The sequence below is a fragment of the Pimephales promelas genome, chromosome 5, assembly GCF_988280905.1.
Source record: "Pimephales promelas chromosome 5, fPimPro1.hap1.1, whole genome shotgun sequence".
In the NCBI taxonomy this organism is placed as follows: domain Eukaryota; kingdom Metazoa; phylum Chordata; class Actinopteri; order Cypriniformes; family Leuciscidae; genus Pimephales; species Pimephales promelas.
Window position 1 is genome coordinate 11479442 of NC_142773.1, and position 22056 is coordinate 11501497.

Genomic DNA, 22056 nt, shown 5'->3' on the forward strand with positions numbered 1-22056 from the left:
TTTCACAAATACGGGACGATACCGTATTTTAAGGGATGGGTGGCAACCCTTTTTACGCCTCCATGGATCAGACACACCCAGCACTTCTGCAAAAGACGCTAGCTTGGCAGACTTTGTAAGGGAATGCGGTCTACAGGAAAATCTGTCCAAATCAGCATTTTGTACAAAGTTAAAATCTCCCCCAATGATAATATGGCGTGTTTCAATATTAGGAATAACAGTAAAAATGTTTTAAATAAATTCTACATCATCGCAATTGGGCGCATAGATGCTAACTAGGATGACTTTGATGTGACAGAGTGTCCCTGATACAATAAAATACAAGACATTTAAGTCCGCAAGAACCTCTTCTGCTTCAAATGGGATATTATTTTGGATCAAAATGGCAGCACTCCTGGCTCTTGCACTAAATTTTGAGTGATATAATTGGCTGAACCTACTCCTTTTGATGCACATAATCTCACCACTATGTAGGTGGGTCTTCTGTAGAAATACTATATCTCCTTTCAAGTTGTCACCGTTGTGGTGCGGGCTGATGAACAGGAGGAGTCCAGATTCACATGAAGATAAATTTAATTCAAAAATACAGGTAAGAAGATCGGGTACAGGCGCAACACAGGGATACATTCAACATCGACCGACAAAGACTGACTGAAACAGGGAGAACTAAATACAAGGAGGAATCAAACATAACGAGGTGCAAACAGGTGATACAGATGAAACAGGACGCTGAACGGGAGGCTGATGAGGGAGTGAGTTTAGGTGTGCAGACGAGAGGATCATGGGAAGTGTAGTGAAGGAGACGCAGACAGGATGGTGCAGACGCAGACTGTGACAGAACTCCCCCCTCCCGGAAGGCGTGGCCTCACGCCGCAGAACAGAGGAAGGAGGGGGGACGATCTGAGGGCTGAGCAGGGCGTGGCCAGGGCGGAGCAGGTTGAGGGCGTGGCCAGGGCGGAGCAGGTTGAGGGCAAGGCCAGGGCGGAGCAGGCTGAGGGCGTGGCCAGGGCGGAGAAGGTTGAGGGCGTGGCCAGGGCGGAGCAGGTTGAGGGCGTGGCCAGGTTGGAGGTAGAGCAGGGAGCAGGTAGAAGGAGGACCCCTGGTGGAGACGATGGAAATGGGGCTGACGACAACAGGGGGCCGACTGACAGGGGCAGAGCAGATGGGAGAGGAGACCAGGGTGAAGCTGAGGGACTGACGACATGTGGTGCTGATGAGGGACCGAGGGAACATGGTGACACCGCAGGCTCAGGTGACTGAAGTGATGCCAGGGGCACAGAGGGACACGGTGAGGACAGAGGGAGTGAGGGCTGACGGGTGACTGGAGGGAGTGAGGAGTCCAACTGAACCGGGGGGGTGACATGACGAGGCGGAGCCGGAGGATGGAAGTCCGGAGGTGAGGGAAGGACGACGAGGGACCACAGGGAATCCGGAGGGACGAGGGAGCCTGGCCGAGCTGGTGGACTGAGGGGCCATGGAGGAGCTGAGGGAGGTAAGAGCCACGGGGGAGCAGATGGGACGAGGGGCCGAGGAAGTGTCCAGGTGGAGGAGGTGGGAGGTGAAAACTGAGGATCTAACGACCAGGCTGGGTTGGGAGGGCTGGCAGACAGAAAGGCTGACGGATGAATGACGGGAGGAGGTGGGAGAGGGAGGCTGGGTGGGATCCTGGTCTCTGGCGCTGGCCGGGGCTGGACGGAACCAGCGGAGAGGAGGGCTCAGGCTGGACGGTCTCTGGCTGGACGGGACTGGGCGGAACCAGCGATGAGGAGAGCTCGGGCGTTGGAGTGGGGCTGGTGCCGTCATCGATGGTGAAAGGTGATCCACAGGACACTAGCACCCACTCAACATAGGCAGCAAAGCTCCCCTGGGGACCCCTCCCAGACAACTGCTCTCTGGTGGCGGTGTTGAGGCCGGCATACAGAAAGCTGCAGAGGCAGTCGTCCGGGAAGGTTGTGGCGGAAGCGAGGTGGAGGAATTCTGCCAGATGATCCTCCAAAGACCGGTCCGTTTGCTCTAAACAGAGCAATTGGACCCCTACGAAAGGGTCCATTTTTTCTTTTTCTTTTTTGATGGTCGGTCGATCTGTCACCGTTGTGGTGCGGGCTGATGAACAGGAGGAGTCCAGATTCACATGAAGATAAATTTAATTCAAAAATACAGGTAAGAAGATCGGGTACAGGCGCAACACAGGGATACATTCAACATAGACCGACAAAGACTGACTGAAACAGGGAGAACTAAATACAAGCAGAGAATGTCTAATTGAAGAGAATAGGCACTGGCTGGTTACTTCCGGGTTCTCGACTGGCTGCAGTAACACGTCTCTGTCCATGCGGGGGCGCTCGCGGTCGAGTGCAGAATGAATGGGAGTCAATGGGGTTTCACCCCCAAAAATCCACGTTTCTCAGGATGTAATTTTTTGTCAAGTAATTTGAAAGTTGCATTCAAAAGGGAGGGCTAAGAAAATACACTCTGAAAATTGCATTTTTAAATTCACTTATCTGTTCTAAAAATCCATTCAAAAATGTGATGACGTCACACAATAGCAGAATGCTAGCGTGTTCCTGCCAACAACAGCCTAACCTGTAAGAAATCAAAAGGACATAAGTACTCGTTCATTCGAACTGCAACCAAGATGATACACAACGGGGCTAATAGGAAGTGCAAAGGCGCGAGTTTGTTTTCAAATCTGACGGACAGTGAGTCAGCCTACGCAGATCTGCAGCCTACGCAGAAGTCTACCCGCAGATCTGCTAGCATGTTAGCTAAAGTAGCATTGTCGATATCAGAGTCCGGTAAAGCAAGTTCTTTATTTGATTGTTAGGCGTTTTAGACATATTGGCTGACTAGGACTGTCTAGTTACTGTTTAAAAGGCAGTTGTAGTGAGGTTAAGGTTAAACCGAGTAAGTAATAGTGAAAAATAGAGGCTGTGTGGCTGGAGCCTAGAAAAACACCGCTACTCCATTCCGCTCGACAACCGGAAGTCTGTGTCAGTTAAACTTTTGATCTCCAATCCTGTCTTTATTTGTGAGAGAGGCGCAGTCCTGAGTTGAAAGATAGACTACTTTAGGGCTTTATTATCAAGTAAATAGGTGTGTGTGTTCGTGTCGGCCGCTGTCCATATCCTAAAAGGGGTCGCACACCGGACGAGAAGCGCAGCACCACATTGCACAGTGCCATGTTTTTTTAAAATAAGAAAACACATTATTCTCTATTAGTGTAATTTACACACAATAGTGGCGCCCAGCTACGGCTTAGGGCCTTGTTCAAAATCCTGCCATGCCACAGAGCACGATTTACATAGTTTTATATTAAATTTACATGTATTTAGTTTTACATTCATTTACTGAAATCAGCTGCTTGAATGAAAATTGCTGATGTTATCAGATTTTCAGGTGATATTCTCAATTCGTTCAGTTAACGGACACTGCTCTGAGGTAAAGTGGTCATACTGCAGACTTTGCATAACACTACAATATTGCTGGCCATAAACTGACAAAGTACACGTCCGGTGACACACACCATTTCACATTGAAAGCTATACCATGTGCTAGTACTGAATTGAGCTCTCTTTCGCATCTGAGTAGACAAATACACACAATATTGTCTAAATATCCGTTTTGGGGAGACAGTCGGTGATTTTACAGAACGTTAACAGTTAAGAGAATATCGGATGTGATCAGTGCAATTGTGTCCCCACATTTGGTCTTAAAGTGACAGTGCATAATGTAGCAAATGCAACATTTAATAATATACATAAAATGTATTTAAGGGGGCCGAAGGCCAATTTAGCTCAAAGGGAAATGATTCATTGATTTGCAATGAATCTATGGAACCGAATCACTGAACCGAGCAAACGACTCGTTTAGAGTTCGGTTGAACGGGACGTAATTATAACCTTTGCAAGGATATAAATACCAAATCTATAGTGAAACACTATGTCTTAGCAAGGTAACTTTAGATCGAACAGTACAAGACATTAAATGTGCAAACACGACACAAGAAGATTTATCTTTTCAAATATATGGAAGGCTTTATTAGCTATTCTCAACACAACTAAGGTCTAAACATAATCACGCACACACACACACACACACATTCATACAGTCGCGAAAGGGAAAGAGTGAGTTGGAAAGAGTGAGAGAAAGTTTCAACTTTCTATATGCACGTAAGACATAACCTGAAAGGACCACCAAGCATTAATTTGAACCTTCGTTTCTTAGAGAGGTTATTCAATTTACATTAAAGCACCAGTTCAGCTATCTGTGCGTGGCTTAGGGGATTGCTTGTTGTTCCGGCGACCATGTTGCGTTGCATCGGTTTCCCGGCCGGGTCCGTTGCGTGGTTGGTTGTCTTTGAAGTGCAGGGATGGAAGTTCCTGGGTTTGCCGGTCACGTGTGACTAGCAGCCGAATGAAAAGTCTTTACGATTTCGAAGCGCGTTGCGGAGAGCCGTTTAAAACGAAGCTTTGCAGCAAACTTAACTTTGAAACGAGACTTTTACGAAAAAGGAAATAAAGGAAAGAAATGAAAGTAAGACAAGTCGGATGGCTTGACTGAGCTGAATTGTAACCCTGATCTTGAGGGGTTATTCGTCTGCTGGTCGAATTTGGTCTAGTCAATGTAGAAGCATGCGAACAGAGAGATCTTTGTTTCAGAGATAAGCACGAACAGAACACTCTCTTGCTGGTTTTAGAGAGAGGCACGACCTTAACAGTTACAGAACTGAACGAACTGAACCTAACAGGCACGGAACATTGAACGGAACAAAAATCATAACATGAGGTCCTTTGTTCGGATCTTTAACTTAAACTCTAGTCCAACCTCCTAGAAACTTCTGGCCTATGAGGTAATGGCATGACTTGAGGAGGTGGATCTACTTCTTGCTTATCATAATTTATGCATGGTCTGTGAGCTGGTCTCCAGCACTTAGCAGAGACAAAAGACCATAGTTTAAACCTTATGATTATTATAATCATAAAACAAAACCTTTTACGCAGATTTCAATCAAGCCATATTTTGATTTACGAGAATACGATTCGTTTAAGATTAAACGAGGCATTCACACTTCTAATGGTTGTATGACAATTACAAGAGTTATTAAGTAACATCAATTACATGATTAATATGTGATCTAAGCATTAACAAACACAATACATGAATTGCAGGAAGCAATAAGAATTGTGAGGTTTGATTATACGTCCCAGAATTGTTCTGTGGTGAGTTTATATGATTTTATGCGTGAGATCTTGGAGAGATCTCAACAGCAAGGTTACTGAGAGTTTAACTCGTAGGGGGACGAGGAGATGTGTTCTGTGGAACATCTCTGTCAGGGGATCAAAGGGGTCTTTGTTGTGAGCCTCTCGTTCCACCATTTTGGAGCCGATTTGTCTTAGTAAAACATTAACATATTGACACGTTCGTCCTGTTTAGTGCCCATCTCTTGGGCCTGCAGGGCAATAAAAAGTCTCCTGAGGGGGTTTTATTATCCCCTAAAGCAAACCCTCGGCGCCGTTCCGTGACTCTGGAATGTGGGCTCCAGAACTTGAAGTGTTGAAGCCATGTGAATTAATCCCATGAGAGATTAATTTGATTAAGTTGTGTTTGATTCGCCTCGATTCTCTACAATAATAAACATAATGCCATCTTTGCCCTTAATATTAATCAAACAACAAAAGAAAAAGTGAAAAGAATTCAGTGCTCTTTAATGAGAATGAATTATTTAATTTATACAAATAAATATGTCTGCTTGACAGAATAAAGAAATATGTATGCAAGTTGTTATAAAGAATGCATATATCATTCATTTAAAGGAAGCCTGTGTTCTTCTTTTGAAGAAGTGGTTTTATTTAATTTTAAGATAATAATTTTTTGTCACAGCAGTTAATCTGTCTGTATTGCATGTTCAAACTTTAAAATCATTCATATTAACAGGTTAATAGATTTTTTTTTTCCGGGAGTATATAATGGGTTTGGAAATTTTAGAGATATTATAAATGAATCCATTACAATTGAACAAATCCATCCTTGTATTTCGGCGACTAAAACAAAAACAATTCAGATGACTAAAATATGACTAAAACAAAACGGCATTTTAGTCGAAAGACTGACTAAAAATTAAAAAAAAAAAAATGTTTAGAGCAGCCGAATGTAGCATCTACGTATACATATGTATGACCCGCCCTGTCTTTTCCAATGATGAAGTTCCATTACACTTGTGTGTTCTGTTCCGTGCATACTTTACTAACCCAGTGAAACATTTCTACTCATGAAACGTGAAATTGTATCAACATATGTATGTGATTTTCATAAGATTTGGGTTATTTTTTTTATAGAAATAAAGGATGTTTACATGAGAAATGCTAAGCAGGTGTAGGTATTAGTTTTTTTCTAAACTGCTACAAAAACATGTATATACCTCATTATATGACCAAAATTACCACATTAGATCACAATATGAAGTTATTACAAACACTAGATGGTGGTTTACAGTGAACTCTGACTAAAAGCATAGAATTAATCAATCTCATAAATTAACACATGTAGCTTCATCCTAATTATAATTCACCATTTACCCAGATAAGATTAAATTTCATGATGCATTTTGTCAAAGAATGTGTGTAAGGTTGTAAGAAAATGTTATGTTTAATTACTATTGCTGCCTCCTGCTATATCAGTAGATTTTTTGTTACATGAACTTTTAATTAAATTCTGTTGGATCTCAACATTTCCAAAGTGCATCTTTACTTTTTGGTTCACCACCTTCCAGTGGCTTGAAGAGTCTGTCTCTCACACCATTGACCTGAATTTGAGTCCCATCTCTGATATGTACTAGAATGATGTGTGTTGAGTTGACTCACAATAGTCGTTTCTTCTCCATTCTCTCTGAAGGCTGTAGCAATGCTGTTCTGCACTGCTTTGATCCATGCCTGCCGCAGTTTCTCTGAGTCTGCCTGCATCATCCAGCTCCTGATATGCAACAGGTCATGTGAGTCAAACTTTCAATACAAAAAATCCCCTCATATTTCTAACCATAGAAGACAGACTCAAACATACTTGGATGGGGACACCACTTCGAAACAGAATCGTCTTTCCAAATCCTCACAGTGTTTAACAGTGCAGAGTCTCAGATCTTCTACTACTACAGTGGGGTTATCCTGAAACATTTCAACACATAACTGTAGAAAAACACTGTAGTTACAGTGCAACAACTTGTTTACAAGTCTTTAAAACAGACTTACCCAGAATCTCTTTTGATAAACCAGCTGACTGTTTTGAATAGAAAACCATCGTCTATTAGGGGAAGAAAATAACTGGATTCAGCCACAGATTGAAGGTTTTAAGAGAGAGTATTTGAGGACAGTAGAAAGTAAGAAGTGTTCACTTTGGTTTTGGAGATACAGGATGTGTGGACAGTAGTGATAGGATCCACCATGTGTCAAAGTGATTAATGGCTTTTTAATTAATGATGATTGATGGTGACCTTTGACGTGGCCCCTCCCCGTGCCCTGTGTTTGACCCGGCCCCTCCTCCCTGCGTCCTTGGGTTGACCTTGTCCATTCGATGACCTTGGCCCTGTTGTGACCTTGTGTCGTATGACCTGGTGTGCAATTGCATAATAGGTGTGGTATGTCTCTGTCCTCGTGATTATAAGGGAATCATTGATATGATGTAAGATTTTATGTTCGAAGGGGATCTCTGGTCCTTGTGATTATAAGGGAATCATTAATATGATGTAAGGTTTTATGTTTCAATGGATTCGTCCCACCACATTCCAGAGCAGCGGTTGGTTGTATAAATGGATGTGTTGTACTCTTGAATCTCACTCATTGCTTCTGATTTTACAAAGTATGGACAATTTATACTCACCTAAATCCCCAGAGGGATCGATAAATGATGATCTGATGGAAAGTCTAGCTATGGCACCAAGAAAGCCGCATGGGCATGTGAGTTTGACAAAGTTTCTCCATGAAACTACGGACTGGTGTAAAGGCGAATTTCTGATGAATAGTGGCCGTGTATTCGAATACATATTTCACAAACCATCTCGAGTTGTTATGCTCTACACCGGTGACGGCGTTGGTGATTTTACACTGGGTGAAGACACATGTCTGGAATTTCCTGAGAAAGACTGGTCTTTATTTTACAGACTAGTGTGGAAGGATCTGAATGACAGTGGTGATGAACCATTGTACATTGCCGAGTGGGATGGAGCCACCCCGAATGTCCGGTACCAAGTAGTCGGCGACCATACTAAAAAGAATCCGGATGATTGCGTATACATATTCTGTTGTAAAGACACGAAAAATCTCGGGAGTCATTCAGGACGCGTACGTCAAAATGAACATCTTGAGTTCTATGAAATGCAATTTTTGTTCAAGTGGTGCGATGTGACTCTGCTGAGCAGTATTTTTTCAAACATAAACAAGATGTTCAAGTGGTGTGACATGCAAGCCGGATACAGTAAAATTAAAGTGCAACTGTTCCACCCTGATGCAACCGAAGAAGCAGATAGAAGTGGCCGGCCCCACCCATTTACTATGGTTATAAAACTCCGTAGTCAGACCCCACCAAGTCTCATTTATAAAGCATGGCTGAAGACGTCGCTTCAGAACACGCACATGTGTGCAGTTGCGGCATCTCTTTCGATTATATTCCTGGACCTCCTGACGACAACGCTACCGACCATATTCTGACCGAAACTCCTGGAACCTCGGACCCCTCACAAAGACTGGCTGGATAAATTTGGCAGAGACCTTGGTGCTCGCAACCTGACTTTCCTGTCTGATGCATGTAGCGGTAGTGAGTTTGCAGTCAAACCCTGTTTCGACGCCACGGATGGATGCTTCACCGAAGTTGGATTCAAAATCATAAAAGCCACTGTCGTGCTGTTGCTGCAACATCTCATCGGAGAAAAGCTGAAGGAAGACTGTGAGGGATGTGCGATAAACCACCCTAGCCAGCTACAACGTTCCTGTCTGTTTGACCCCCCTACATACTACTTAGATACCTACTTTGACGAGCAGTCCAATAGACTGTTTAAACCCAATCTGCATTTCATCATCGGGATTGTCCTAACCCGCTGCGGTTTAAAATCCCATCCTCACCGGATTCAAGGAACAGTCGGAACTATTCTGCACAAATTAAAAGACGAGCCCTTCATCGCTGCTAAGCTAGAAGAAATCAGGGTTAAACTTTTGGACAAACCCTGCAAGGCCATTGTCTACGACGTTGTTGATCTCTGGCAGGGTCTCTCAATCGTGAATGGCTAGGGAACAAGACCCCACCAACATGGGTGTTGCCTGTAGCCTAAAGAGCTGTATGGAATCCATGTTTAAAGAACATTACCTGGAACAGATGGAGAGTCTTATGAACAAGATGGTTTCCGATGCAACCTACCCCGATAAACCAGGCAGTCCAGACACGAGACGCGAAGCAAATCTCAAGAAAATGATGGAACATATAAGAGGGTTGTCTGATATGACTGAAAAATGTATTAATGGACCTGATCCCCCCGGTGTAATGGTAAAAGAGGTTCTCGAAATGATGTGCGAATCACAAAGCGATATTGGTATTATCAATGTTTTGTGCATGTTTACGTATGTTGCGGACGTATGTACGGAGCTGAATGTGAAGTCGAGAGAATATGAAAATGATGTGGACAGAACTTTAGAAATGATGGAGATTCTCAACGACATTAACATAATGTTTGTCAATTATATACTGGACCAAAACCTGATGGTATGTCGTGATTTCCTATTCTGGTTAGATTATCCATGATGTTATTACGTTCTATTTTACTAACCAATATATATATCAAATTTAGTGTGTTGTATTAATACCATTTTACTTTATGTGATGGAATAATTTTACTGGGTGTTGCATCTATTCATTTTACTGTCACAGTATTATTTTTAAATAAAAGATTGATTCATACCTTTGTAAGTGTTATTTTTTCACTGACACGTCAACAACATGACAGAGCTTATGAAAAAGGCGTATTATAGACCGGCCAACCCCGGTTCTTTAGGGGGTAAAAAACGGTTGAAAGACGCTGTCTTAAAAGACAGCGGTGTGCGTCTAAGCGATAAACAGGTTTCGGAGTGGCTGTCCGGAGAGGATGCTTACACATTACACAAAACAGCTCCTATAAAATACAAACGCAATAGAGTAGTGGTGTACGGGGTTGATACTCAGTTCCAGGCTGATCTCGTTGACATGATAGCATACTCCAAAGATAATGACGGTAATAAATATTTGCTAACGTGTATAGATGTGTTTAGCAAGTATGCATGGGTACGAGTGCTGAAGAATAAGAGCGGTCTCGAGGTTACTAAGGCGTTTGAGTCTATACTCGAAGAGGGGCGTATTTCGCAGAAATTACAGACGGATCAAGGGAAGGAATTTTTTAACAAACATTTTCAAGATGTAATGAAAACGCATAAAATTAATCATTTCGCTACTGCCATTGATTTGAAGGCCAGCGTTGTGGAGCGGTTTAATAGAACATTAAAAAGTCACATGTGGAGATTTTTAACGGCTACAAATTCCCGTCGATACACAGACGTTTTACAGGATCTTATACAAGGATACAACTCTAGTTATCATTGGAGTATTAGAATGAGACCCCTGGATGTCGACAAAGTAAACAACGTCGCCTACTTTGTAATTAAATAGAGGATTCTCGCGCTTCTTTATATCACCATACAAGTTTCGAAAGACTTGACCTTCGTTTACTTTGTCTACATCCAGGGGTCGATGGATGAATCAATCTTTTATTTAAAAATAATACTGTGACAGTAAAATGAATAGATGCAACACCCAGTAAAATTATTCCATCACATCAAGTATCCATGTTGATCCATTATGTCTTTCCACCTGGTCTGAGTTCGAGCCGATTGATCTGGACACATGTAATGAAATTGTTGGTCATTTAAAACCTACTATCTGTCCACAGGATATTATTCCACCTTTTTTCCTAAGACAAATCATGGCCACAGTTGGTCCTGGCCTCTTACTTTTAATTAACAAATGCCTGCCAACCGGTTCCTTCCCTAGCAGTCTGAAAGTTGCCGTGGTGACGCTATATCTTAAAAAAAACAATCTCGATCCTTCTGAGCTCTGTAACTTTCGTCCTATCTCTAACTTACCTTTTATCTCGAAAATAATTGAGAGAGTTGTATTGATTCAATTACAATCATACTTATCCGTAAATTCTCTCCATGAAATTTTTCAATCTGGTTTTAAAGCTTTACACAGTACCGAATCTGCTCTCTTAAGAGTTTCAAGTGATATTTTCACTGCAACTGATTCTAGGAAATCACTGGCTCTAGTTTTATTAGATATTAGTCCCACAGGGATCAATCCTTGGGCCGGTATTGTTTATTCTATATTTGCTACCTTTGGCTACTATTTTTAACAAACACAGAGTATCCTTTCATTTGTATGCTGACGATACTCAGATTTACTTCCCTCTAAAACATAATGCTAAACATGGTCTACAACCCCTGCTTACCTGCTTAAGTGAACTTAAACTTTGGCTTTCAAGTAACTTTCTAAACTTAAACGAAAATAAAACAGAAATAATTATCTTCGGCCCCAGGGACAACTGTGCGTATGATGTCGATCGTGGTACTCTCGCACAGTATGAAACCCACTGTGCAAGAAATCTGGGCTTTCTGTTTGACCACAACTTAAAATTCGATAAACAGATCAGTGCCGTCGTAAAGTCATGCTTTTTTCACCTCCGCCAAATCTCTAAAGTGAAACCTTTTCTAACACAGAGTAATCTCCAAACAGTGATTCATGCATTTATAACATCTCGGCTAGACTATTGTAATTCTCTTTATTTTGGTCTATCTCAGTCTTCTCTCTCGCGCTTACAGCTAGTGCAAAACGCAGCTGCTAGACTCCTCACTGGGACACGCAAGTATGAATCGATCACCCCTATCTTATTCAAACTCCATTGGCTACCTGTCAAATTTAGAATTTATTATAAAATTTTACTTTTTGGACAGAACAGAGAAAGGTGACCATTTGAGCTTATAAAACTTAAACTTTGTTGACTTCCGGTGATGGGGTAATGTGACAGACGTGTTTGGTGACCGCTCTCCGAGATTGATGGAAAATACCCACCAAAACTCTGAAGATATATTATCCATTAATAGAGTAAATTAAGCATTTGAGTGGGGTTTAAAACGTTAAAGACCAAAAAGATGCAAAATGCCGAAAGGAGACAAATCAACCGCGGCAAAAGCTAGCAACGCAACCGAGCAAGCAAGCTCGAGCCCGGGCGGAACTAACAAAACCTCAAGCGCGATATTGGAAGCAATAGAAACGCTTAAATCCGAACTGAAGGAGGACAATGACAAACTAAGGAAGGACATCAATGACCTGCGCCAGGAGATGGGTAATAAACTCAACAACCTGACGGAGGAAGTGAGAGGCCTGACGGAAAGAATGAAAGAAGCGGAGAACCGCGTGGGATGTGTTGAGGACATGACACTGGATTTGACTGAAGCGCTGACTGAAAGCATTAAGCGACAGAGGAGTATCCAAAACAAACTGACCGATCTTGAATCTAGATCGCGAAGGAACAACATTCGACTTTTCGGGGTAGAAGAGGGAGAGGAAGGGATGTCGGTGAAGCAATTCGTGACAGACTTCCTCAAACGTGAGTTACCTTTGCCAGCGGACTTGGATCTTAAAATCCAGCGAGCCCACAGAGTCTTTGCCGCTAAGCTCCGACCAAATAATAACCCGAGACAAATTATAGTAAATTTTCAAGAATTTACTACTAAAGAGCTAATCCTTAAGGAAGCGTGGAAAAAAGGACGCATTCAGTCAAAAGGGAGAAAGATTTATTTCGACCACGACTATGCAACTGAGATCGTCCAAAAACGGGAGAGATATTTCTCCCTTTGAGTTGGAGTCACAGGTATTCCCGGTTTTATTGTCTCTACTTATTTATTTTTTTTATTTTTTTTGTTCTTGTTAATAGTTCTTGTTCACTTGTGGGGTCTACAGCAATAATTCACTCAGAGTATGAGTGGGTCATGTAAACTGAAAATTGAGACAATAAATGTAAATGGTCTGGGTAACCCGATAAAGAGGAGTAGGTTGATAACAAAATTGAAAAGGGATAATATGCAAGTTATATTCATACAAGAAACTCATATGTCAAATGAAGAACATGAGAAATTTAAAAAGTTGGGTTACATAAATTCATTTTTTAGTTCGTACAAGAATAGCAGACGGAGAGGAGTTATTACCCTAATCTCAAACAAGGTTAATTTTGAATTGACTGAGGAATGTTCCGATAAACATGGCAGATATGTGATTGTTAAAGGGAGGATTGATAATACTGTAGTTACACTAGTCAATGTGTATGCTCCCCCTGAGGAAGACAAAACATTCTTCAACTTATTGTTTGACAAAATAACAATGAGTGAGGGGATTTTGATATGTGGAGGCGATTGGAACACAATTTTGAATTACACTAAAGACACAACAAGTACTAAAAGATATAAAAACATCAAATCCAAGAATCTTAATATTCTAATGAAAGATGCAGGTCTATGTGATGTTTGGAGAGCCCTGCACCCATTAGAGAGAGATTATACGCATTATTCTGCTGCTCATAAGGTACATTCTAGGATTGACTACTTCCTGATGAATACAATGGATAGACATCGGGTTATAGACTGTGAAATCGGAATAGCAGATGTGTCAGATCACAATGCTATATACTTAACTATACATCTTGATAGTCCAAACAAAACAACATTATGGAAAATGAATGTTAATATTCTTAATAATGAAATTGCGGTGCAAGAAATCACAAAAGAGATTCAAGACTGTATAAGAAATAATAAGGATGAACAAATAGAGCCAACAATATTATGGGACACTATTAAAGCAGTGATGAGAGGAAACCTGATATCAAGGCTAGCTCACATTAAAAAAAAGAAAAAGCTATTACAAGCTGACCTAGAACAAAATTTAAGAAAACTAGAAAAACAACAGCATAACAGATAAGAGTGATAAATTGGCGGGTATGATAAAAGGAATTAAAAAAACATTTATCAGACATGGCAAATGAGGAGACAGAAAAAAAAAAACTGAGATTCACAAAACAAATATTTTATGAATCAGGTCCCAAAGCAACCAAAATATTAGCAAAAAGATTAAGATCACAGCAAATAAGGAACTCAATTAACAAAATCAGAGATCCAGAAAGTAATGTCATAACATATGAACCTGAGGAAATAAAAAATATTTTTCATAAATATTATAAATCTCTGTATAATCATTCGGAACAAGTAGATAAAAAAGAAATTGAAGATTATTTAGCTGAATTAGATCTCCCCTCCACAGGAACCACTCAAAATCGATTATTAAATTCACCCATTACTAAAAAAGAACTAGATAATGCTATCAGTAGATTGAAATGCAAAAAAAGCCCAGGTACAGATGGCTATCTTAACGAATGGTACATCAATTGTTGGACAAACCTTGCCCCTCAATTGTTGGAATCTTTTAATTGGACACTTAAACATGCAAAATGCCCTCCCTCATGGAAAGAGGCCATGATAACAGTCATACCAAAGGAAGGTAAAAATAAAGAGTTATGCGAGTCCTATCGTCCAATTTCCATTTTGAATGTTGATTATAAATTATTCACGTCTATAATCGCTAGAAGATTAGAAACCTTCCTCCCTGACCTGATAGAGGAGGACCAGACGGGTTTTATAAAAGGTCGCCAAAAACAAGATAACATTCGGCGCACGTTACATATAATCAACGAAGTCAATAAACAGAACACTCCTACAGCCTTAGTAAGTCTTGATGCGGAAAAGGCTTTTGATAGGGTCTGCTGGAATTTCCTTTTTGCGGTTTTGAAAAGAATGGGTTTTGATAAAATGATCATTAAATGTATACAGGCTCTATACGATAAACCAGTGGCTAGAATTAAAATAAATGGTAACTTAAGAGACAGATTTGAGCTCTTTAGAGGGACAAGGCAGGGATGCTGTCTGAGCCCCTCCCTATTTGCCTTGTTTATAGAGCCCTTGGCTCAGTATATAAGACAAAGTAAAGAACTTAAAGGAATCACAGTTGCTAAGGATGAACATAAATTAGGTCTCTTTGCAGATGATATTATCATATACCTCAGTAATCCAGATTATACGATTGCTAAACTTTTTACGATACTAAAAGATTTTGGAGGGAAATCAGGGTACAAGTTAAACATCTCAAAAACCCAAGTTCTTTGTATAAAATACAGACCAGCTGACTCAATCAGACGGGCTTACAAATTAAAATGGGATTCAGAAAAAAATAAATATTTTTGTTGTTTATCTGACTAGAGAACTAAATACATTATATGAGGCTAATTATAATAAGATTAATGAAGCTATACAAAAAGATTTGACAAAATGGGCAACACTAGTAATGGATTTAAGCTCAAAGATAGAGGTGATAAAAATGAACGTGTTGCCTAGATTGCTGTACTTATTCATTTCATTGCCAATTTGTATACCAAAAACGCAATTTGATGAATGGGATAAACAAGTAAGCACATTTATTTGGAAGGGGACAAGACCAAGAGTTAAGTTTAAAACTCTACAACTAGAGAAAAAAAGACGAGGACTTGCTCTTCCTAATTTTAAAGAATATTTCCTGGCTGCCCAGTTAAGATATATAATCTATTGGTGCTCGTCAGAATATTACTCCAAATGGTAACACATTGAACTTAACTACGGAACTTGCCAACCACAAACGAGGTTGGGTGAGAAAACATCTAACCAACCTATAGAACCAAATCCTATAGTAGACACAACAATTAAGATTTGGTGGGATATAATGAATAAATACAAATTGGAGGGCAATTGTAAATTGTTGATCTGGCCATTGTACTACAAAATTCAGAAGTGGACAGATGGATAGCACATTTACAAAATGGACAGACAAGGGAATCACCGGACAAGGGCCTGTTAACTAAAGATGATGCTAAAGAGGAAGACATTTATCTACTCAAAGTGATGCTGACAGCAAGTAAGAAAGTTATAACGAGGAATTGGTTAAAAAGTGATCCTTTGAATCTGGACCAATGGAGGAATACCATGGAGGAAATATGCGCAATGGAAAAAATGACCCACGACCTGAGACTGGAAGCACATAAATGTAAAACACGATGGTTGAAATGGACTTGTTATGTAACTCATTCAAATGTATGAAACAAATGGAAGACCTGTATTTGTAGCACCCTACTAGTTGTTGCTGTTATTTTTATTTTTGTTTGTTTGTTCATTGTATAAATTAAGAAATGCAAATAAAAAAAAATGTTTTTTTACTTTTTGTATATAAAGCTCTTAACAATTTGGCCCCTCAGTACTTGACCGATCTGCTCTGTCCGTACACTCCGACTCGTACCCTGAGATCCAGTGACTACTGCCTTCTAATCGAGCCTAGAACCAGACTCAAAAAACGAGGCGACCATGCTTTTGCGACTGCTGGTCCAAAACTCTGGAACAGTCTGCCTGTCTACATCAGACTGGCTCCCTCAGTTTCTCTTTTTAAATCTTCTTTAAAGACTTATTTATTTTCTCTCGCTTTTAATTCTCCCTGATTGTTAATTGATTATTTTTACTGTCCTGTGCATTATTTTTTTCTGCTTTGTACAGCACTTTGGTCAGCCCTGGCTGTTTTTAAATGTGCTCTATAAATAAATATTGTATTGTATTGTATCAAGTAAAATGGTATTAATACAACACACTAAATTTGATATATATATTGGTTAGTAAAATAGAACGTAATAACATCATGGATAATCTAACCAGAATAGGAAATCACGACATACCATCAGGTTTTGGTCCAGTATATAATTGACATTATGTTAATGTCGTTGAGAATCTCCATCATTTCTAAAGTTCTGTCCACATCATTTTCATATTCTCTCGACTTCACATTCAGCTCCGTACATACGTCCGCAACATACGTAAACATGCACAAAGCATCAATAATACCAATATCGCTTTGTGATTCGCACATCATTTCGAGAACCTCTTTTACCATTACACCGGGGGGATCAGGTCCATTAATACATTTTTCAGTCATATCAGACCATGAATCAGACAACCCTCTTATATGTTCCATCATTTTCTTGAGATTTGCTTCGCGTCTGGTGTCTGGACTGCCTGGTTTATCGGGGTAGGTTGCATCGGAAACCATCTTGTTCATAAGATTCTCCATCTGTTCCAGATAATGTTCTTTAAACATGGATTCCATACAGCTCTTTAGGCTACAGGCAACACCCATGTTGGTGGGGTCTTGTTCACTAGCCATTCACGATTGAGAGACCCTGCCAGAGATCAACAACGTCGTAGACAATGGCCTTGCAGGGTTTGTCCAAAAGTTTAACCCTGATTTCTTCTAGCTTAGCAGCGATGAAGGGCTCGACTTTAATTCGTGCAGAATAGTTCCGACTGTTCCTTGAATCCGGTGAGGATGGGATTTTAAACCGCAGCGGGTTAGGACAATCCCGATGATGAAATGCAGATTGGGTTTAAACAGTCTATTGGACAGCTCATCAAAGTAGATATCGAAGTAGTATGTAGGGGGGTCAAACAGACAGGAATGTTGTAGCTGGCTAGGGTGGTTTATCGCACACCCCTCACAGTCTTCCTTCAGCATATCTCCGATGAGATGTTGCAGCAACAGCATGACAGTGGCCTTTATGATTTTGAATCCAACTTCGGTGAAGCATCCATCCGTGGCGTCGAAACAGGGTTTGACTGCAAACTCACTACCACTACATGCATCAGACAGGAAAGTCAGGTTGCGAGCACCAAGGTCTGTGCCAAATTTATCCAGCCAGTCTTTGTGGGGGTCCGAGGTTCCAGGCGTTGTCGTAGCGTTGTCGTCAGGAGGTCCAGGAATATAATCGAAAGAGATGCCACAACTGCACACATGAGCGTGTTCTGAAGCGACGTCTTTTTGTCGTTTTACTGTATCCGGCTTGCATGTCGCACCACTTGAACATCTTGTTTATGTTTGAAAAAATACTGCTCAGCAGAGTCACATCACACCACTTGAACAAAAATTGCATTTCATAGAACTCATAGATGTTCATTTTGACGTACGTGTCCTGAATGACTCCCGAGATTTGTCATGTCTTTACAACAGAATATGTATACGCAATCATCCATATTCTTTTTAGTATATGCATCACGGCCACTATTCATCAGAAATTCGCCTTTACACCAGTCCGTAGTTTCATGGAGAAACTTTGTCAAACTCACATGTCCATGCGGCTTTCTTGGTGCCATAGCTAGACTTTCCATCAGATCATCATTTATCGATCCCTCTGGGAATTTAGGTGAGTATAAATTGTCCATACTTTGTAAAATCAGAAGCAATGAGTGAGATTCAAGAGTACAACACATCCATTTATACAACCAACCGCTGCTCTGGAATGTGGTGGGACGAACCCATTCAAACATAAAACCTTACATCATATCAATGATTCCCTTATAATCACAAGGACCAGAGATCCCCTTCGAACATAAAATCTTACATCATATCAATGATTCCCTTATAATCACGAGGACTGAGACATACCACACCTATTATTCAATTACACACCAGGTCATACGACACAAGGTCACAACAGGGCCAAGGTCATCGAATGGACAAGTTCAACCCAAGGACGCAGGGAGGAGGGGCCGGGTCAAACACAGGGCACGGGGAGGGGCCACGTCAAAGGTCACCATCAATCATCATTAATTAAAAAGCCATTAATCACTTTGACACATGGTGGATCCTATCACTACTGTGGACAATTATTTAAAACTAGAAAAGTATGCAATATGCTACCTGCCATAAGCCAAGAAACACGACGAGGTCAAATAAAAATAAAAAATACTAAAAATGAAATCTATAAAAAAAAGTTAATAAATAAAAAATAATTCTGAAATGAAATGTCAGCTTACTCTCAACACAAACATTTCACTACAACAATGAGCAGCCACACCTGTTCCAGGTTTTGAAGGCATTGCTTGCTCTTTTGAAGAGGTATCCCTCCATAGCTATTCCATTATCAGTGTCTACATTATATTCCAGTTTTGTGTCGTCAGTGGAGAAATCCTTGAAAATCCGCACAGAAAAGTAACAGTCAACTAACGCTGTATTGGTTCATCAAAATTGCTCAAAATTTCAGGGAAAACGTTACTGCTTTAAAAAAACACCAATAAGAACATATTAGTGTCATATTTACACTAAAGTAAATATTTTAGGACCATTAAGATTTGTTTGCACTGTGAATTTGTGATTCTTATTTATTTATCCATATGGATAAAATAAATAAATAAACAAAATAAATCAGTATAAAGGCAATATAAAAAACATTCATTATGCATACATACTTTGTAAATATTCTAAAATATTTAAACCATTTTCACAAAGTTACAATTCTGAATGGTCCTATAAAGGCTTACATTTCTTTCTGCAAAATAGAATTCCTGAGTGTCTTTGGTGAAATATACTTACACCAAAGACATGAGATCTAATACATGAGATCCAAAGCTATTTGTTTAAAATGGCCTACAACAATCTAAGAGAGAGAATTTTCATAGAGGTTTTACCTGCAAAGCAGCCTGATAGTGAAGAAAGAAAACAGGAGTTAGATTTGTAGAGGAAGATACAGAAGACTTTTCTTAAAGTATGTGTTTTCAATGGAATTAAAATTTAGTTTCTGCTCATATTTTACCATCTGTTGGATAGTTGAGTGTTTTTGCTCCATGTCTCTTTTATCCTTTGCTGAATCCACCACCAGCTGATCCAACTGACAAAGCAAACACCCAAAAAAAAAATGAGCTTCACATTTGAACACACATACAATGCATATGTACATTTTTAATTCATGCCTTTGTACCTGACCGCTGAGCTGCTTCATAAATGGTTGAAGCTGGCTAAAGAAATCATATCCTTGATGGAAAAAAGTGAGGTTGGCATTCATATAGGACAGCATCTACAAAAACAGATTATAAAGAATATATTTTTTATTCTGTAATTAAATTGTCCTTTGTAAATAATGAAGCTTATGTTAACTTTAATTTGTTGGTCTTCTAAATCTTACAGATTTTAGGATTTCCAATCTTCTTTTAGACTGAAGGACATTTATCTGAAAAGAAACAAAACTGGTATGAACAACAAATGAAAAGATGGTAAGAACAAAACACTCTACACCGAAGTCTACCATAGGCAGCTGATGTCTGTTCAATTCGGCTCTGGATTTCATTGTCGACGCTGCTATGCTCAGAGGTAAAACTACCCAGAAATTTGAAAGATGGCACTATTGACATCTTTTCATCTTCAAAAGTGAATGCAGGTAATGTGGGTGGGACATTAGTACTCCATTGGCAGACCACTTCTGTCTTGGTGGTGTTGACAGTCGTTCTGTACGCCCCCACCGCCACAGCAACGGCAGTTTGAAAATCCTCCAGAGTATGGGCATTAAAAGCACAGTCGTCTGCATACTGCAGCTCCAGGATCTGCTCTTTACAGATTTTTGTGGTTGCATGTCCCTCCTAATATTAAAGAGGTTAGCATCTAATCTGAAGTCCACTGCACCACACCAATGCTGTTTTCAATTTCATTGTGGAGAAGTTCCCCATCGCCATCAGACTTTAACTATATGTAAGGTCCAGGGGCCTCATGTATAAACGTTGCGTACGCACAAAATGGGCATAGAAATATGCGTACGCATTTTTCCACGCGCACATCGGGATTTATAAAAAATAAACTTGGCGTAAATAAGTGCGCACCGTAAGGATGCTATTGACTGTGCGTACGCACTCTTTTAGAAGAGTATGGGTTTTGGCGACACCGATGGTGAGCTGGAGTCAAATGTCTTTTTGCTCACTATTAGACAGAGAATCTAAAGAAAATTATACATCTACAGAAAGATAATACAAATATAATTTCACAAACCTATCATCACTTGAAGCAAACATCCATCCCTTCTTAAATGACCGTGCCAGCACGCGCGTTCCGTTTAGTGAAACTGACGCACATATAGCCTATAATCTAACGGCAGATGGAGTAAAACCGTAAATCATCATTATGAGTCATCATTATCATCATAAATAGAGTGCATGTTATCAATAATAGTTTAAATAAATAAGAGAATGGTTTAAACTTTGTTTTACTTCTGATATAAACATTTAGATTAAATATGCCATTCTCATTAATGGAGTTAAACTCTTAAACTACATGCAATCATTACTGAGAAGTTACAATATATACAGTATGTATATATATATATATATATATATATATATATATATATATTCAATAAATAGAAATAGACCTATTTGTTGTGGATGCATTGCTTTTGAACACTTTTCTTCTGGCATGCTGTGTTTTAATGTTTTAACTAGAGATTGTCTGAGAAAACTGTTTCGTGCAAATAATGCACAACCATGTCTATCTATTTCCATTAAAATATAAATCAATTAAAAATACTATTTGGCCAGTGGAAAAGATTGAGAAACTTTATCTGAAATGTATTTAACACTATTTGATTTATTCATTCAAAAACAAGGCAAGGATATAGGCTACTAAAAAAAATGTTTGTAATAATGTGACGGCACATCCGCATTTCCGTTAAACTTGGTATCACGTGGATGAATAATCATATGCAAATGATATGCAGATGAGGATATGCATATTTAAACTAGGCGTTGTAATCTCCATATTTGGTTATTTCGGGGAGGAGACGCACGTGCGCACAATCTCCAGTTGACTGGGATTTATAAAGTGAATTCTGCGCAGGTTCTGGCGTACGAACGGTTTTATAAATCTGAAAACTTTTGTGCGTACGCAAATTCTGCCTTATGTGCGTACGCACACTTTAAGGATGAAATCTACGCAAAGTTTTATACATGAGGCCCCAGGTATTGTCACAATGGTCAGAGATTGAGACCTGCGCAAGGAAGATTTTAAAGTGCCAAAGGGGGTGCGCCAGCCACTGTAGCACTATCTTCACCATAATGA

The 22056-nt window shown here is 39.9% G+C and overlaps 1 protein-coding gene across 1 annotated transcript in view; it reads right to left on the reverse strand.

Annotated features, from left to right (window-relative positions):
• acap2a (ArfGAP with coiled-coil, ankyrin repeat and PH domains 2a) overlaps positions 1-22056 on the reverse strand; it is a 142955-nt gene that overhangs the window by 82250 nt on the left and 38649 nt on the right. The window contains exons 7-14 of the mRNA XM_089130965.1: positions 20138-20182; positions 19934-20029; positions 19769-19843; positions 19644-19655; positions 19034-19146; positions 7242-7293; positions 7057-7157; positions 6861-6969 (exon numbers count right to left, since the gene is read on the reverse strand). Coding sequence (XP_088987091.1) covers positions 6861-6969; positions 7057-7157; positions 7242-7293; positions 19034-19146; positions 19644-19655; positions 19769-19843; positions 19934-20029; positions 20138-20182 — 603 coding nt within the window. The remainder of the gene's footprint in view (positions 1-6860; positions 6970-7056; positions 7158-7241; positions 7294-19033; positions 19147-19643; positions 19656-19768; positions 19844-19933; positions 20030-20137; positions 20183-22056) is intronic.